At 44.6% G+C, this 16,700-nt stretch overlaps 1 protein-coding gene across 3 annotated transcripts in view; it reads left to right on the top strand.

The window, feature by feature from the left end:
* Positions 1–16,700, top strand: part of DNM2 (dynamin 2) — a 779,238-nt gene that overhangs the window by 164,270 nt on the left and 598,268 nt on the right. For all 3 annotated transcript variants that reach the window (XM_078685110.1, XM_078685099.1, XM_078685090.1), the window contains exons 3-4: positions 10,023–10,172; positions 12,451–12,654. In XM_078685110.1, the coding sequence (XP_078541236.1) occupies positions 10,023–10,172; positions 12,451–12,654 (354 nt within the window). The remainder of the gene's footprint in view (positions 1–10,022; positions 10,173–12,450; positions 12,655–16,700) is intronic.

Genomic DNA, 16,700 nt, shown 5'->3' with positions numbered 1-16,700 from the left:
AATTATGCCTATTGTTAACCTTTAGTCTAATACTAAACCTCGCATTGAACCTAAACCTAATGCTCCCATTATGTTCAACCTCAACACCTTCCGTTCTCATGACGAGCTGAGCTCGTCATGAGGCACGGTGGCGCTGTGCTCATGACGAGCTGAGCATGTCATGACCCGCACGGTGCTCACACGCGGGGATAACTCCCCTGCTGTGCTGAATGTTCCTCGAAAACAGGCGTGGTCATGACGAGCTCAGCTCGTCCTGAGCACAGCGCCGTCACAAGCACCGTGGTGCTGCGTGCGTCCCCCCAGCGCCGCGGGGGAATTAGCCCAGCGGCGAACGGGTTAACACAAAGTTTAATGCTAATAAACAACATTTCTGATGGTGATGAATCTGCCATTTGAATATTCTGCAGCCATCTGACTGGGCCCAGAAACTTTTCAGCTCGCCAGTAGTTGCACTGACAATGTTCTGTTCTGGAAATATGAGGTGCCTATATGGGTACTCATACAAAGCTCTCTCAGTTGAGAGAGCACCTCTGTGCACAACAATGAAGACCAAGAGGTCTAGTACTTTATAAAGATAAATGTAAACACGTTGATCCAATGTAAGATATTCATCGGCTTTCACATTTTATTCATGTTTTGCAGATGAGGATCAAGAGAGTTATCCAGAAAGTAAATCTCATTCCAAAGATAAATCTATTCCAAACGCATAATCACGCATCCCAATGCATTTCGGGCCAAGCCCTTCTTCAGGGGAATACTCTATGAAAACAATCCAAAAGAAAACGATTCAGTCTGATGTGAAAATAAATAAATAGTTCAAGCTCAATTACATGCGTCACGAAAGGTGTGAAAAAAATATATAATCATGCCACAACACTTAAATAACCAAAAAAGGTGTGTACCCCAGTGAATAACGATAACGCAGAAAGTGCTCAATGAGGTTGCAAGCTGTTGTTACTGCAAACTGTCGATAATGTTAGTCACAGGGTGAGAGAAAACAAGAAGTGAAAGCCATCGCATAGCCCATTGTGATAATAGTTTTGCCGTGAACCGAAAAACGTGATGAAAACAGATAGTCAGTGAGCGTTACAAAGCCTCATGCTCCTCGAGCGAGTTGAACCAAGATGACGTGCTGCTTAATATGTCCGTACAGCGGTACTTACATCATGCGAGCGTTAGACCGGCTCCAGATAGAGCTGCCAAGTCAGTGAACTATCAAAGGCGCCGTGATGAGTGCATTCAATAAATCAAAAGTGAACCGGAAACAAATCCGGGAAATGGACAAAGGACTATCAATCTAGCAAGGTTTTAAGAGTGAAACGTATAGTTTCCAAAGATCATGAATGTAAACAGGCCCTTAGAAACACTTTGGAGAGACTCCAAGCTCGTGGGTACCCCACACCTATCTTGGATTTAGCCATGGAGCGAACTGATAAATGTGAGAGATCACAACTACTCAAACCTAAAACAAAAAAAACCACTGACCGTATGTAAATGTAAATGTAGTATACTTGTAAAGCGCACAGCTGCCCCAGCACCGGGGCGTCCCGGCGCTGTATAACTCTGGGGAACCCGTCCTGGCTTTCCCTGTGGGATGGTCCCTTGCTGGGAGTCCCCAAGGTGGAGCCAGGCATCCCCGGAATTGGTGGGGCCGTTGTGGAGATTAGGCAAGCTAATGCCCAGAGTTGCCGAGTGGAACCCCTGATTAGAGTAAGCACCGAAGCGAGAATTATCGAGTCCGCTGACCAAGGTCCACGACCCTGCCGCGTCGGGAATTGAACCCTGGTCCCAGGCTGACTTCTGCTCTCAGGCCTGCCGCCTCTAACCAGTGAGCCACACTACTCCACGTATGGTGGTAGTTTCCAAACACTCAAAGTTGTCTAATCAGTATCAACACATCATTCGGAAACATTGGCCCATACTTGTTATGGAACCTGATTTCAATGGCCTATTCAACCTACCTCCAATGTTTGCATTCACCAGAGGTCGCAATGTCAAAGAATTATTGAGTAAACCTACGTCTATCACCACCCCTTTGGTTTACAATGGTTTAAAACCTTGCTACAATTGCAGCAATTGTGGGAACTGCATCCCTGGAAACAGAACTACTCACCCCATGAAAGGACATGTCATAAAACTCAAAGTGAACGCTACATGCAACAGCAGCAATGTCATCTACATGCTTAAGTGCCCATGTGGCAAGTGTTACATTGGGCACACGGAAAGAAAGATACGTGCACGTATTTTAGAACATAAAAGCAATATACGTACACACAATTTGAAGTAGAGTGTGGCTACTCATTTTATGGAACACAGACACAGTGTGGCTCAATTGAAATTTCAAGTACTCGAACAAGTCAAGACCACCTGGAATAACAAGAACACTTTGTTGAAAAGAGAAAACTTCTGGATCCGCCTTATGTCCACCATGGCACCGAATGGTCTCAATGACCGAATGGAATTTTTGTGCTATTTGTAACCTGTCCATGTTTATTTGTTTAACACACTAACTTGGTTCTCATTACATGTCGTGTTTGCTAACAGATTGCTTTACTGTCATCTATGTTGCATGTTATTTTGGTTTTCTTTCACTTTATTTGCCGTTTCAAGATGGCCCCCACCTTGGTCAGCACTTTCTCTTGATTTACTCTAGATTGATAGTCCTTTGTCCATTTCCCGGATTTGTTTCCGGTTCACTTTTGATTTATTGAATGCACTCATCACGGCGCCTTTGATAGTTCACTGACTTGGCAGCTCTATCTGGAGCTGGTCTAACGCTCGCATGATGTAAGTACCGCTGTACGGACATATTAAGCTGCACGTCATCTTGGTTCAACTCGCTCGAGGAGCATGAGGCTTTGTAACGCTCACTGACTATCTGTTTTCATCACGTTTTTCGGTTCACGGCAAAACTATTATCACAATGGGCTATGCGATGGCTTTCACTTCTTGTTTTCTCTCACCCTGTGACTAACATTATCGACAGTTTGCAGTAACAACAGCTTGCAACCTCATTGAGCACTTTCTGCGTTATCGTTATTCACTGGGGTACACACCTTTTTTGGTTATTTAAGTGTTGTGGCATGATTATATATTTTTTTCACACCTTTCGCGACGCATGTAATTGTGCTTGAACTATTTATTTATTTTCACATCAGACTGAATCGTTTTCTTTTGGATTGTTTTCATAGAGTATTCCCCTGAAGAAGGGCTTGGCCCGAAATGCATTGGGATGCGTGATTATGCGTTTGGAATAGATTTATCTTTGGAATGAGATTTACTTTCTGGATAACTCTCTTGATCCTCATCTGCAAAACATGAATAAAATGTGAAAGCCGATGAATATCTTACATTGGATCAACGTGTTTACATTTATCTTTATAAAGTACTAGACATCTTGGTCTTCATTGTTGTGCACAGAGGTGCTCTCTCAACTGAGAGAGCTTCGTATGAGTACCTTGGTTCCACACTGCCAGTGCAGACAGTGTTTCCTCTTGTTGCACACTCATTGTTAAAAAGGCATTACCCTGATCACCTTCAGCTGTGCGAGCTCCTGTTCTAGTTTTTGTGCCTATATGGGTGCCATTCCTTCTTTCTTTCCGCACCACCAGATGTGGGTCCGGAACTCTGTATCATCTCTTTGGACTCCTACTACCGTTTAAAATTATAAAACTGTGCAAGGGAAATGTCACCTCCCAAATGTCTGTGACAGACACTCATCCGGTTTGCCTATGGTGCCTGCGGTTGAGTCACGAATATAAGTCCTGCAGTGATTGCACTTCTATAAACGTAAAGGCCATATGAGACTGCGAGGTGAAACTCTACATCACCACACACTGGAAGACTGACAGGACTGCTCCAATTCAAAAGTTCAGTCCTGTTCTAGATCTAGAAGTCACAGTAGTCATTCCAGAGGTTGGTATTTGTCTTGGTCAGATTTGTCGAGTAAGTCTAATAGGAAACAGAAGAAACCTAAGCAAGCTTTGACCTTACTGCACTATACTGAGTCATTGTGGGGTGGTGCCATACTTTATCTCACTCCCGAAGTTGGTGAACTTCAGAGCTTATTCCGCAATTTGTTCCGGAACATTCAGAGTTTCCGGGATAGTCCGCCCGATAGAAACTGACATCGTTGCACCGGGACGGGCACTTTATGGACTCTATTCTACCACTTGATGTGACTTCCGGTGTCCAGCAGGGTCACTGAGAGGGTCCAGCACCCACTATCGGTGACTTAGGAGCTTTGAAATTTTTTCCATATCCAGTGTGATGCCTGGGTTTGTTTTTCTTTGAGGATTATGACAGTAGATAGAGTATCCCCCAGAAAGGTCATTATCACAGGTAGGTAACTTTTTTCTTTTGGAGACCGTTCCGTGCCTTTCCCCCCTGTAAAGAGTCCATTACAATGGCTGGACAAGCATTTATTGTATTGTACGTGCCAGCGAACAAGGATTACCACCTTCCTTAACTAGGCCTTGTACCGCTCTGCGTTGCTGAGAATCAGGTGTACTACAATGGGGTGCCTGGTTCCCAGTAAGGTAATTTGTGTCCTTAATAACGGTGCAGGCCACACAACTGACGTGTGTGTGTGTGTGTGTGTGTGTGTGTGTGTGTGTAATATATATAGCTGTGGTCCTGGGAGAATGAGAGCACAAATCCTTCTGAAGGCTGCTTTTTGGGCAATGCTTAGCAGATGTTAAGACCGAGTACGATCAAGCAGGAGATGGTTCTCTTCTAAATAGCCTTGCATATTTTTGCTCCAGAGAACCCCCACAAAGAGCTGATCATCCACCCAGGACCCCTCTGAAAGGTTCCTAATATTTTCTAAGCACTCCCCTGGCTGAGGCTTTTGCTCTACAGCTGGCAGTGCTGCACCTACTAGGGGCTTACTTTATGGTTGCAGTTACTGTGGCCTGAAAATGTATAAAAGAGATACATGTACTGAAGCGCCCTCTAGCAGCTAAGTCTATGGTTGCATGTAATGTAGTCATAATGTGAAGCCCTCTATTGGCTTTTTTTATATTTACATTTTCATGGTTTAAAATTCTACAAAAGCACACACACTTTGTTCATTTTTTAGACTTTGACATAATAAACATGACTTTGTTTACTGATCACAGTGCATATGCTTTATTGGCGTTCATAAATGAAATTACACCTGATTATAATTGATGATTGCATTTACCTTTAAAATTATATCTTTAAAATGTGGTCTGCTACTCTTGAACCTTTGACAACATGAGTAGGCTTACCTTTTGGGTATCAAAGGTGATTATGTAATGTCATCTATGGTATTCTCCATCAGTGCATGTACATATTAGTAAATTGCTACGTAGTATTTACTAGTTTGTGTGTAATAAATGTACTTTTACTTTTTCTAAGGATAAGTAATGGTTGGACAATCATTTATTGTATGTTATTACGTGCCAGCGAACAAGGATTACCACCTTCCGTAACTAGGCCTTGGACCACTCTGTGTTGCTACCCTGAGAAAGTCGGGTGTACTACAATGGGGTACCTGGTTCCCAGTAGGGGAAATTGTGTCCTTATTACCTGTGCAGGCCACACAACTAACAACCCAGTTTTCGTGTGTATATGTATATGTATATATGTGTGTATATATATATATATATATATATATATATATATATATATATACTTACAAAAACAAAGGATAAAGTAATATTATAGTTGGGTGAATATGTCAGTGACTACATTAACAATTTGAACCAAAATAAAACCACAGAAATTCACCAGTTATAGTTAGCAGCCCTAACTTTAACTTGTACCCTAGCCATGGACTGCTTATGGCGTCAAATATGACCTCACACATTACATCATTTGACATCTTAAATGAAATTGATGACATCACTCATGACATCATCCAATGAGTGTGTTAGTTTGTTTTATAGTTCACATAGTGGCGGGTAAGCAGTATATTACTTGTCTACCTAATGTTGTACAACCTGGGTCCAGCTAATTGGTGTAAGTGTTAACTAAACACATGTGCTCCTAATGCCCCATAGCTGTGTAGAGGTATTGAACGTGTTGCAAATCTTTCTATTCTATAGTAATTCTGTGTGCAGGTGCCAGTTGACTTGTGTTCATTATGTTTCACACAAGTCTTTTAATTCTGCAGAAAAAGTTTTCAACAGGAGTAACATCTACATTGCAGACATAACTTTTGCAAGCAGGCTTGAGTTATTGGACCGAAATGTGTCCGCATGAGCATGTCTACATAACATAGACTGTGTGCACCAGCTACTAACCTATGTCCATGTGCTTGTTTTGCTTGAAAAGATGGGCTGTCTGTAAACATTTTACCACAGTATGAAGGGTGCAGGTAGTATGATGTTTAACACCTTAAGATCTTGGTTATTTTTAGCAAATGGTGTCTTTTTTACAACTGTTGCGTAGAGTGTACAATATTCTTAGTAGATACTTTTTAATACTCTGTGGTATATTTCTCATGAAAGTTCCTCTGTTTGCAGACAGTGTGGTACTGAGTAAACTCTCTCCATAGAGTAAGCACTGTTAACAGTACCCAGTTCTCTACTGATATTTCTACATGTAGGTTCAGTGAGTTTCAAGGGTTTGCTACAGATAGCTGCCTGTAGTAGGTTATTTGTTTTGGAACTGATATTCACTATTTTTAGAAACTTGGCTTTCTGTGAACGGTCGTATACAGATTGAACACCGTACTCAATGAGGGTTTCCTATATATCTGTAGTTGATGTTAATGTGAAATATAGTAGCTCTAAAGTGCAGGGCATAGGGTCAATTTTGCATATAATGCATGCTTTCTACACCTAAGGGAGTTGTATCTGTGATGGCAGTAATGATGGCTGAAATTCCCCTGAGCTTTTTTGTTAATACGTGAAGGCCTCTGATACCATAGTAATTTATAGGGCAATATGTGGAAAAACGAAGCTTGGATGATGTCATCAGTGAGGTCATAATTGATGTAATTGAATGCCACAAGTGATGTCATATGTGAGGTCAAAAGCCGTTTATCAGGAGCGCAAGAACAAACATCAGTAAAAATTCCAGCACGATGCATGATAATTACAGTAGTTATACTTTACAGTTCCTAGTACTAGGGTATGGGGAGAAAGTGGCATCTTCTCGCCGAGCTTTCCAGAGTATAACAGTAGTGTATATTAAGGTGTAAAGTAGAGAGGGGAGGGACTGGCCTTTGCTTTCAGACCTCTATCTTGCATGACAGTAGTGCATAGTAAGAAATGGGAAGTGACTGGGATCTCCTTTCAGAACCCTATCTCAGATGATGGCTGTGCATAGTAGGTTATGGGGAGAGACTGTCCTCTCCTTTCAGAACCCTATCTTCAATGACGAGTGTGCATAGTAGGGAATGGGGAGGAACTGTCCTCTTTCAGACCGGTCTCTCAAATGACGGGTGTGCGTTGTAAGGTGTGGGGAGGGACGGACATCTCCTTTCAGACCTCTCTCTCAGATGACGGGTGTGCGTAGTAGGTAGTGGGGAGAGACTGGACTCTCCTTTAAGACCTAAGCTGTGTATGAATGACAGCAGATACAATCTTACATATATTTATAGTGTTTGTGGATAGGCTTAATGTTACTGACATTAGGGGTTTTTGTCCATTTTGTTCTGCAATAAGTGATCAGAAAGGCATCTGATTGTGCTCTGAAATCTATGACTGTAAATAGTCTTGGGTTCCCATGCTCTTACCCAGTGATTCTCAAAGTAAGGCCCAGGGGCTGCATGCAGCCCTCCTACACTTGCGGCCCTTGGTCACATCAGACCAAACTTGTTGGCCCCTGGGAAAATGTTTGTAAGTACTGATGCTCTAAACTCAAACCAAAGCTCCAGAAACATCTAACAACGTTTCTTTATTGTGTGATGATCTATCTGCCCCTCATTCTACTTTCCTCACAACTCTGGGCTGATGTAAGCCTGCTAATTGCATATGAGCCATCAATGGATGCAGTGCATGTCTCATTGCCAGTTAACCTACCTCCAAAAGTTAACACTATTTCTCCACCCCAAGTGCACTGGTTTAATCACAGGAAATACACAGTATCTTGAGTTCAGGCAGTCTGGTTACCTGAGGCCAAAGGGTATCTGGTAGTTGGTGAAACTAGACACAATTCAGGGTGATGAGAATAGAGGAATAGCGGAAGAGAGTTATCTTGGTTTGCTAACGCTGCAGCCCCAGGATCTCTTTAACAGCTAGTAGAGGTTCGAATATTCTAGTGGCACCTTCTTAAGTAACTGATCCTCATCCAAAACTGGGGGAAGCATATAGGGGCAACTGTAAGTGCAAACTAAAATTTATCCTGGATCCCCCAATGGTTAAAACTGTTTTGATCTCGCAGTAACCAGCCTAACAGAATACGATCATTAGTATGTAAAGGGGTTAAAGTATTGCGCATTTCAGGCTGGAAAAAGGGGTGATTAGCCTTTCTCATTGTAAGGCTGGTCTACGCCTACGGCCTGCTCAGTGACCAGTGTACGGTTTTGACAGTTCTAGCTTGTACTTCACATCAAGTCCTGTATTTGTCATACAGTTTGACAATGCATGGCTACAGATCTTTCTAGCTTCTGACTAGACTCCATTCCTCCAGTTATCCTTTGTACAGGCTTCATTGACCTGGGTCTTGGTATTGTCCTCCAGGTCAGAGCAGCTTCTCTTGTTGAAGGTAGATCAGCAGCTTGTCATTCATGAGGGGCAAATAAGCAGGGCTTCTCTGTCTCATACTGGGTCCCAGGATTGGGGAAAGCTGCAGTTTCACAGTTCTGGGCCAGACAAATCTTACAGCTGATGTCGCCAAACGTGGTAAGATGTCCAGACAAAATCAAGCTGCTGGCTTGAGAGGTCTAGTTTAATGGGGAACACTGTGGAAAGAAAAGTAAAGGTTTTCCACCAAGCATTGTAGAGCATGTCTTCCCAAGCATGCCTACACTGAAAGGGAGGTTAGGTGCAGCAGATTATCGAGGAGTGTATATTTGACAGCCATTCTGCAGACACTCGGTTACCTGTGTTAACCTGTGTTGTCTGGCAGTGCTCAGCACAGCAAACACAAAGAGGAGTGAGGAGAGGAAACATAGATGATACAGACTTGTTTATTGTTACTTGCACATGCCAGGCATCCTGATCAGTTATTTGTTGTCTAGGATCAGACCTGAGGACAGGGCTCTAGCAGCCACACTTTTTTGTCACTTTTGTTGCTGGGTTATATGTGTAATGAATGTATAATGCACCACAGAAGCAAGGCAAGTGTGAAAGTACCCGGGGTATCCCCGACTCCAAACGTCAGAATGGTGTTTGTCTTGTTGTAGCAACCAGTCTTGTATGCCATACAGTTTGTCCCTTCAAGACACGTAGTGTATTAACACAAGCGCACCAAAGTCTTTTATGGGGAAAAGAAGGATATCTGTTATATAGCATGATGCACAGACTTTTTTCCCAAGAGGGTCTGTAAACTCTTATTTGACCATTCTAGAATTCCTGTATACCAGCTCCAACCAGCATTCTCAGCATAGCCTAGTGGTGAAGGAACAATAGTCATCCTTCACTGTAGGTGGAAGAGGGGTAGAATCACACTTCAATTACAGTTTGCACGAAAACATTGCATAACGGGGAAAAACATACAGATTGATGAAGATTTCATATATTTAATTAAGGTATTATTGTGAATAATATAATTGGAATTTGGCCATCTCATACAAAGTCCTCTTTTGTAAATTGCACAAAAGCATCAAATTCTCAAAGCCCTAATCTAGAAATCCCGGTTTTGTTGATCGATGTCCGAGATGAAAAAATAAACTGGAGCCCCTCTGATGTAAAGCTGTCAACTAGTGGTTGAACAAAGTGAATTGCAGCTTGTGGCATGACCCATGAAGTTGCCTTGAGCACTCTGGAGTCTCCAAACAGTCTTAAACCTATAGTATTACTGCATTTAGGGAACACCCCAGAAGGGGATTTGTTGTTTTCTGCGAGTTTACTTTTTTACTTTTTTTTCTCTTTCCTTCTCTTCTGTAGAATATGCAGAGTTTTTGCATTGTAAGTCGAAAAAGTTTACAGACTTTGATGAAGTCCGCCAGGAGATCGAGGCAGAGACTGACCGGGTGACTGGAAATAACAAAGGGATCTCCCCCGTCCCCATCAACCTTCGTGTCTACTCCCCTCATGGTGAGTGTGCTGTCAGACCGGAATTCTGATCCTTGATCTTTGGTCATACTCTTCCTTGTCAAAAATGCAGACATTTTGGCGCATCATCCTTATCTTCTATGGCAGTGGTTCCCAAACTTTCTTGACCCGTGGCTCCCTTGACCTAATTGGCAGTTTGCCGTGGCTCCCGGCCTTTTTTTTTTACCGGTGACAAACTTTTTTTTATGCGGCGTAAAAGCACCTGCTGCCCCGTTCCTGGCCTCTAGCAGGCGAGATCAGAGTTTTGTCTAATAGAAGTTTTGACTCAAGGAAGTGTTATTCTTGGTTAGGTAGTGCAGAGGGTCGATATGCCTGCTGCACAGAACATGTACTGTGCAGATCACAAAGTGAATGTAACCTAAACAGGTCCATGGGTTACTGAGTTTGTCAGAGACTTCCTTTTGTTAGTTGAAGTTTACCGTGAGCTAATATCTGGTATCAAAGAACTGCTGGCAGACTTCAAGGTATAGATTAGAACATATGGGTTTTTTCCCCCAACATTGATTGAAAAGGTGCTGCCTGGCCCTGCTGGCCCTACCTGCCTCAGCTGTGCCTTGGCTATCTGGCCTGGCCTCGCCCTTTTGAGCCCGGCTGCCACTGCACTAAATCAAGACCCACATCTGCTTCTCTATTTTAGCCTTCTTTTTCATTTCTGTCTCTTGCTGTTTGCCTTTCTTTCACCTCTTTTCAGTTTTGCCTTTCTGTGCTTTTGGCTTTTCGCCTTTTCCTCTCCCCACTTTCACCTTTTTGCCCCTTTTGTCACCTTTAAGGCTGTGGTTCCCAAACTTTGATTAGCATTTCACCAGCATTATTTTTACTGTAACAACGGAGCACGTTAGAAATCAGACATAAAATATAAGCCAAACCAATGTCGTCTTCTCTCTGAGAGAAGCCTTGGCTTGGCTTATATTTTATGTCTGATTTCTAACGTGCTCTGTTTTAACAGTAACAATAATGCTGGTAATACGGGTGTAAAACGAAGGTTGGGCAGAATGCCGATCTTCTGCCCAACCTTTGTTTTACACATTTATCACCAGCATTACGTTTACTGTAAAAACGGAGCACGTTAGAAATAACACATGAAATATAAGCCAAGCCAAGGCCTTCTCTCTGGCTTCTTGACGGCTGCTTCACTTGTCCACATTGTGGTCGCGGCGCCCCTGGCTCCTCATTACGGCGCACCGGGGTGCCGCGGCGCACAGTTTGGGAACCACGGCTCTATGGTATGATATGCAGCAGGCACCTTTTGAGGTTGAGCCTACCAGACAGCACAGCTGTCTAGTGCCTAAAGGCACATACATTGTTGGTTTACCAAGAACTTACAGGGGCTTGCGCTTGCTCATTGCTTACCATTGGTTGGATTTGCTGTCATTCATTTGCCTGCTTCTTATTCAATGGATTTCCTTGTCGCAGCTTGTCAATCTTGTTTGTCTGTCCCTTGGAGCATAGTTTATTTACCATTTTGATTGACTGGCTTCTGTGCGTCCACTGATCTCTTTTGAAGAACTACTTGTTTCTTTTTATTTAGGCACTCCATGAGAATGCATGCATTTTCCAGCTGTCTTCCTTGTTTGTTTTTCTAAGCCCTCCTTCACATTTCTCTCTTGCACATGCCGCTCTCTCCCTAACCTGCACTTGTGGTGTTCTTCCCCACCCCCCCATGTGCTTCTCCCCCTGCGCTCCACGTTGCTGTCTTTTGCCTTTGTGTTTCTCTTTGTCCCAAGTTCTTCTGCTAGTGTTTTTTCTTTTCCAACGGCTGTGTTCCTTCTCCCCGTGCCGCACCCGCTTGTCAGTTTTTGGTTTAAAAAAAATAAATAAATGTAAGACCTTTCACACTGCTTTTTATAATCTAGGTCGTATTGGTTATTACAAAGAAAAAAAACTCCTGTAATTTTGTAGGCACACATGAGTGTTGAACACATGTGCATGCCTACAAAATGATGCAGGGGCTGCACCTGTGTGCTTTATCTTATAGCCATGCAGCACAGCGGCGGCAATGCTGTACAGCACAGATAAAAACATCGGAAAACCTAATGGATCTCGTAGCAGAGACCAATTGGCTTTCCCAGTGCTTATTAGGTTTGGTAATGTAACCGGACTATATTTGTCTGCGCATCACCTAAACCATAGTGAATCACAGGAATATTATATTCTGCAGTTCTCTTGTAGAAAAACCTTTTTAAGGCACCCGAACACTATGTATCTTGATTTTTTTTGTTTTTTTGAGTGACTTTCTATTTTTCCCCTCCACCCCATGCAGTGTTGAATCTGACGCTAATCGACCTTCCTGGTATCACCAAGGTGCCAGTGGGTGACCAGCCAGCAGACATTGAGTACCAGATTAAGGATATGATCCTTCAGTTTATCAACCGTGAGAGCTGTCTGATCCTGGCCGTCACCCCAGCCAACAGTGACCTGGCCAACTCAGATGCCCTAAAGATGGCAAAGGAGGTGGATCCTCAAGGTATGCTTGCCACATCGAAGGTTGGCTTTTGCTTGGTATAAATGTTATCAGTTATGCGGAAATGAGCTGAGGGTGGAGGGTATAGTTATGTGTATTTGTATACTTTGTCACTATTTATTCATGTTCTTTTTTTTCTAAATTAGTGCATCTTGCATCTCTGCTGCGTATGTAGATAAGTAGTTAAATTATGCTTTTTGTATGTTCTGGGTGGGGTTTCGAACCTGGGGAAACATGCTAAAACACAGCCTATGTAAGCAGGCCTTGGCTTTCCCTTATGTAACTTTCACTTGTAGTCTGGAACTTTTGGTTTCTGCTGCTGGAGTCAGTCCCAGAATAGATGAAAATGGCAGCGGCAAGCTAGGTCCTGTTTGATGGTCTTTCCTGTCACTTTTCCTCCTTCCACATTCTTAAGTGCCAGCCTCTGGAAGCATCATGGAATATACTTCTAGGTAGTAGCAGTGATATCATGCAAGAGAGCTTGCAAGACACTGCCCTCTTGGTCTGCCACACCACGTGACCAGGGAGGTACTTTTCGAGTAGTACAGTTCTCATCCAGGGGATACTCATCAAAGTCATAATCTATGAATAATCCCCGCCTATGTGCGGGATCCCGGAGCATATAGAAAATACATATAAATATATATATATATATATGTGTGTGAAAACATATATTTGCAGCCTAAAACATTTCCCAACTGGCAAAATTGCCGCAAAATTACATAAATTAGCATACACAGTAGTACTCTCCCAACCCCTAAGGAAGAAAGAGAGAGCAGTAAACATTTGCATACAACAATGCTTTATTGCCATAGGAAAAACCTGTAATTGCAGGCATTTGCCAGTAGGCTGCAGTAGAGTATAAAGCAACAAAGAAAATTGACACCTTGCCTTTATGGCATTAGAGTAGGGGCACCGTGCCTTTAAGACCTGAAGGCGACCCCCTGCTCCCATGGTGTACCACAGGTGGCAGTTGGGTTAGTTCTTTTTTCCAGCTGAGCTCTTCAGTTTTTAACTGAAATTTTGATTTTGAGAGATTTTTCTCAGAACATTCGACATTTTCTGGCCCGTACCTCCCAGACACACACAGAAAGACCTTAGTTCAGGCTTTAGTTATAAGCAGATTGGACTACTGCAATGGCCTCCTTTTATCAACTAACGAAGGCCAATTTAACAAACTGCAAGTTGTCCAAAATACGGCGGCAAGGCTAGTTCTTAATGTCCCACCTAGAACTCCCTCCCGCCCTCTGCTTACTGGACTACACTGGCTTCCCGTGCGGCAACGCGCTAAATTTAAAATTCTATGCTCCATCCATAAGTGTCTGATAGGCACAGGGCCTAAATACCTGACTAATACCTTTCAACCCTATGTCCCTGGGCGATCACTACGCTCAAGCAACCTTCAGCTGTTGCAGGTACCAAGAATAAAAAAATCCAGACAGGGGGGTCGTGCCCTGGCACACACAGGTCCCGTTCTTTGGAACTCCCTCCCCCAGACACTAAAACAAATCGCCAACCACCTGTCCTTCCGAAAAACCCTCAAAACATATCTTTTCACTAATAGTTAAAACACACCTCCCCCACTCAGTCACCTCTGAGCACAAATCTGTATATCCTATGTTCCTTCACCAGGCAAAAGCGCGGAGATACCCCTTCGGGGGTCTATTCAGGCGCGATACAAGAACATAAAATAAAAATAAAATAAATAAAATTAAGGCTTCTAAATTGTTTTTTTGTGGTAACCCACAAGAATTTCCTGTCAAAGCCTGCTTTGTTCCGGAAATGTCCTTCTTGTGACAAGAAGATGGCTCTGGCTGACCCACACTCAGTGTGTATTGTGTGCCTTCCATCTGCACACAACCCTGACCAGTGCCACCACTGTCAAAAAAAATTGTAGACGGACTCTTCATGACAGGGAGAGAATTAGACTTCATGCCATGCTGGAGAAGGACAAAAGTCACCAGGTGGGTGCTCCTGCAGTCCCCAGATCTACTTCTGCAAACAAGCATGGCCAAAAACGGCGTCGTTCCGCTTCTCCTGCCCCCAGAAAGAGGAAGGAAGGTCGAAGAACTCCGTCGAGGTCGCCGTCGAAGAGGCCCAGATCACCATCGCGACGTCGAAGATCTCCGCCGCAGTCAAGTAAGTCGGCCTCGAGACGCCGCACTTTGGGCTTGAAGTCTGTGGCTGCTACCACCTCCTAGTCTCCGTCGACGTCGAGACACTCTCTGCCGCCCACGAGGGGGTCAGCGTCTACAGCTAAGACGTCTTCCAGGTCGCAGCCGGCTGGCGGGCCGCCCTTGAGAGGGTCTTCAGGATCCCACCATTCGACGTCAAGGAGGTCGATGTCGAGGTGACGCCAGGAAAGGTCGCCGTCCACACGACGTCGAACAAGGTCATTGTCGACACGACGTCGAGGGTCGCCGTCGACACGACGTCATGGAGGCTCCCCATCTGACCGACATTGAGGAAGATCGACGTCGAGGTCACCGGCTCGATGTCGAGGTTCGCAGTCGAGCCCCTCACGGCGTGGGCGATCGACGTCGAGAGCATCAAGACCCCGCTCGACGCCATTGGTCACACAGACGTCTTCGACATCGAGACTTTCGCCGTCGAGGGATCAGGTGATGGTCGTGGTGGAGTCCCCTGGTTCCAGGTCTTCAGGAGACAAATCATCATCTCCCGGATTGAATATCGTGGAGATCTCCTCGGAACCTTCCCCCAGATCTGCGGACAGATCACGCAGCTTAGTACCTCATCGTCCTCAAGGGGCTGTCTCTGGTGGTCATAGTAGCCGGGGCTCGGATTACTCCCGCACATACTCTCCTTCGACTGCAAGAACCCCGGCCAGACTGTCTAGGTCTCCTCGGAAGCCCCGGGTTTCACCCAGACCAAGATCTCCGGCCAGATCACGTTCTCCAGTGCGGCCAAGAACACCTATCAGGCCAAGACCTTCTCCTAGACCGAGATCTCCATCAAGACATCGCTCTAGGTCCAGGGTCCGTCACAGCAGGCATCGTGACAGGCCCCATAAGAGGCGGCTTACAAGATCTTCATCATGGTCATCTTCCACTAGGTCGTCTTTCCGGGATTACTCTCCGACCTTCTCCTCGACGCCTCCTTCACGAGTCTCTCCAATTGATGACATCGCGACTTTCTCAGATGTTCTGGGCAGGGGAGCAAAAAAGCTCAATATTACGCTGCATACCCTAGTGGTACCCACTTCAGTGATTTTTCATACCCTTCATCATCGCACTGCACCCAAACCTCTGCTGCCCCTGGTTCCCGGCCTCCTAGAACCGGCTATGGCTACTTTCCTCACTCCGGCGGTGGTGGGATCGGTTCCATCTTGGATAGTCAAGAAGTACAAGGCCCCGGCGGAGGATCCCTTGTTCCTCAGATCTGACCCTCCTGCGGACTCTATCATTGTGGCGGCTGCCATGAAGTCCCATTCGGGCACTACCTCATCCTCGGTACCACCTGATAAGGACCGCAAACTCATGGACTCGTTTGGCAGAAAGGTATGCAACACCTCCTCTTCATATAATGAAGGTAGCTAGTGCCTCTGCCTTACTTGGAAGGTACGACAGGTCCCTCTGGGACTCCCTGACGCGCTTTACAGAAAAGCTTCCTAAGGAAGATCGACAAGACTTTGTTGAGATTATACAGGAAAGAGGGCTCGTAGCCAATCTGGTCATCAGTGTAGATGCCTCTGATTTTGGGGCCCATGGCTACTCGCATGGAATTTGCTCCCGTCATTCGGCCTGGCTCCGCCTGACAGGACTCAAGCCGGATTCCCAGAAAAAGATATTGAACCTCCCCTTTAATGGTAATTCTCTTTTCGGGACACATGCGGACGACGAAATGTCCAAAATGAAAGCAGAAATGGACACGGTCAAAGCTGTGGGCTTAGAGAAGCGCAAGGAATTCAAGAAGCGCTTTCGCCAGGGAGACAGGAGGTCTTTTCAGCAGAGGGTTCAAACACCTCAGTGGACATCCCAGTCTCAGCAGAAAACGCAGTTCCAGCAGCGTCATCCTGGCAGAGGCAAGAA

The sequence above is a fragment of the Lissotriton helveticus genome, chromosome 1_1, assembly GCF_964261635.1.
Source record: "Lissotriton helveticus chromosome 1_1, aLisHel1.1, whole genome shotgun sequence".
Taxonomy (NCBI): domain Eukaryota; kingdom Metazoa; phylum Chordata; class Amphibia; order Caudata; family Salamandridae; genus Lissotriton; species Lissotriton helveticus.
This window is presented reverse-complemented; position numbering and strand designations above follow the sequence as displayed.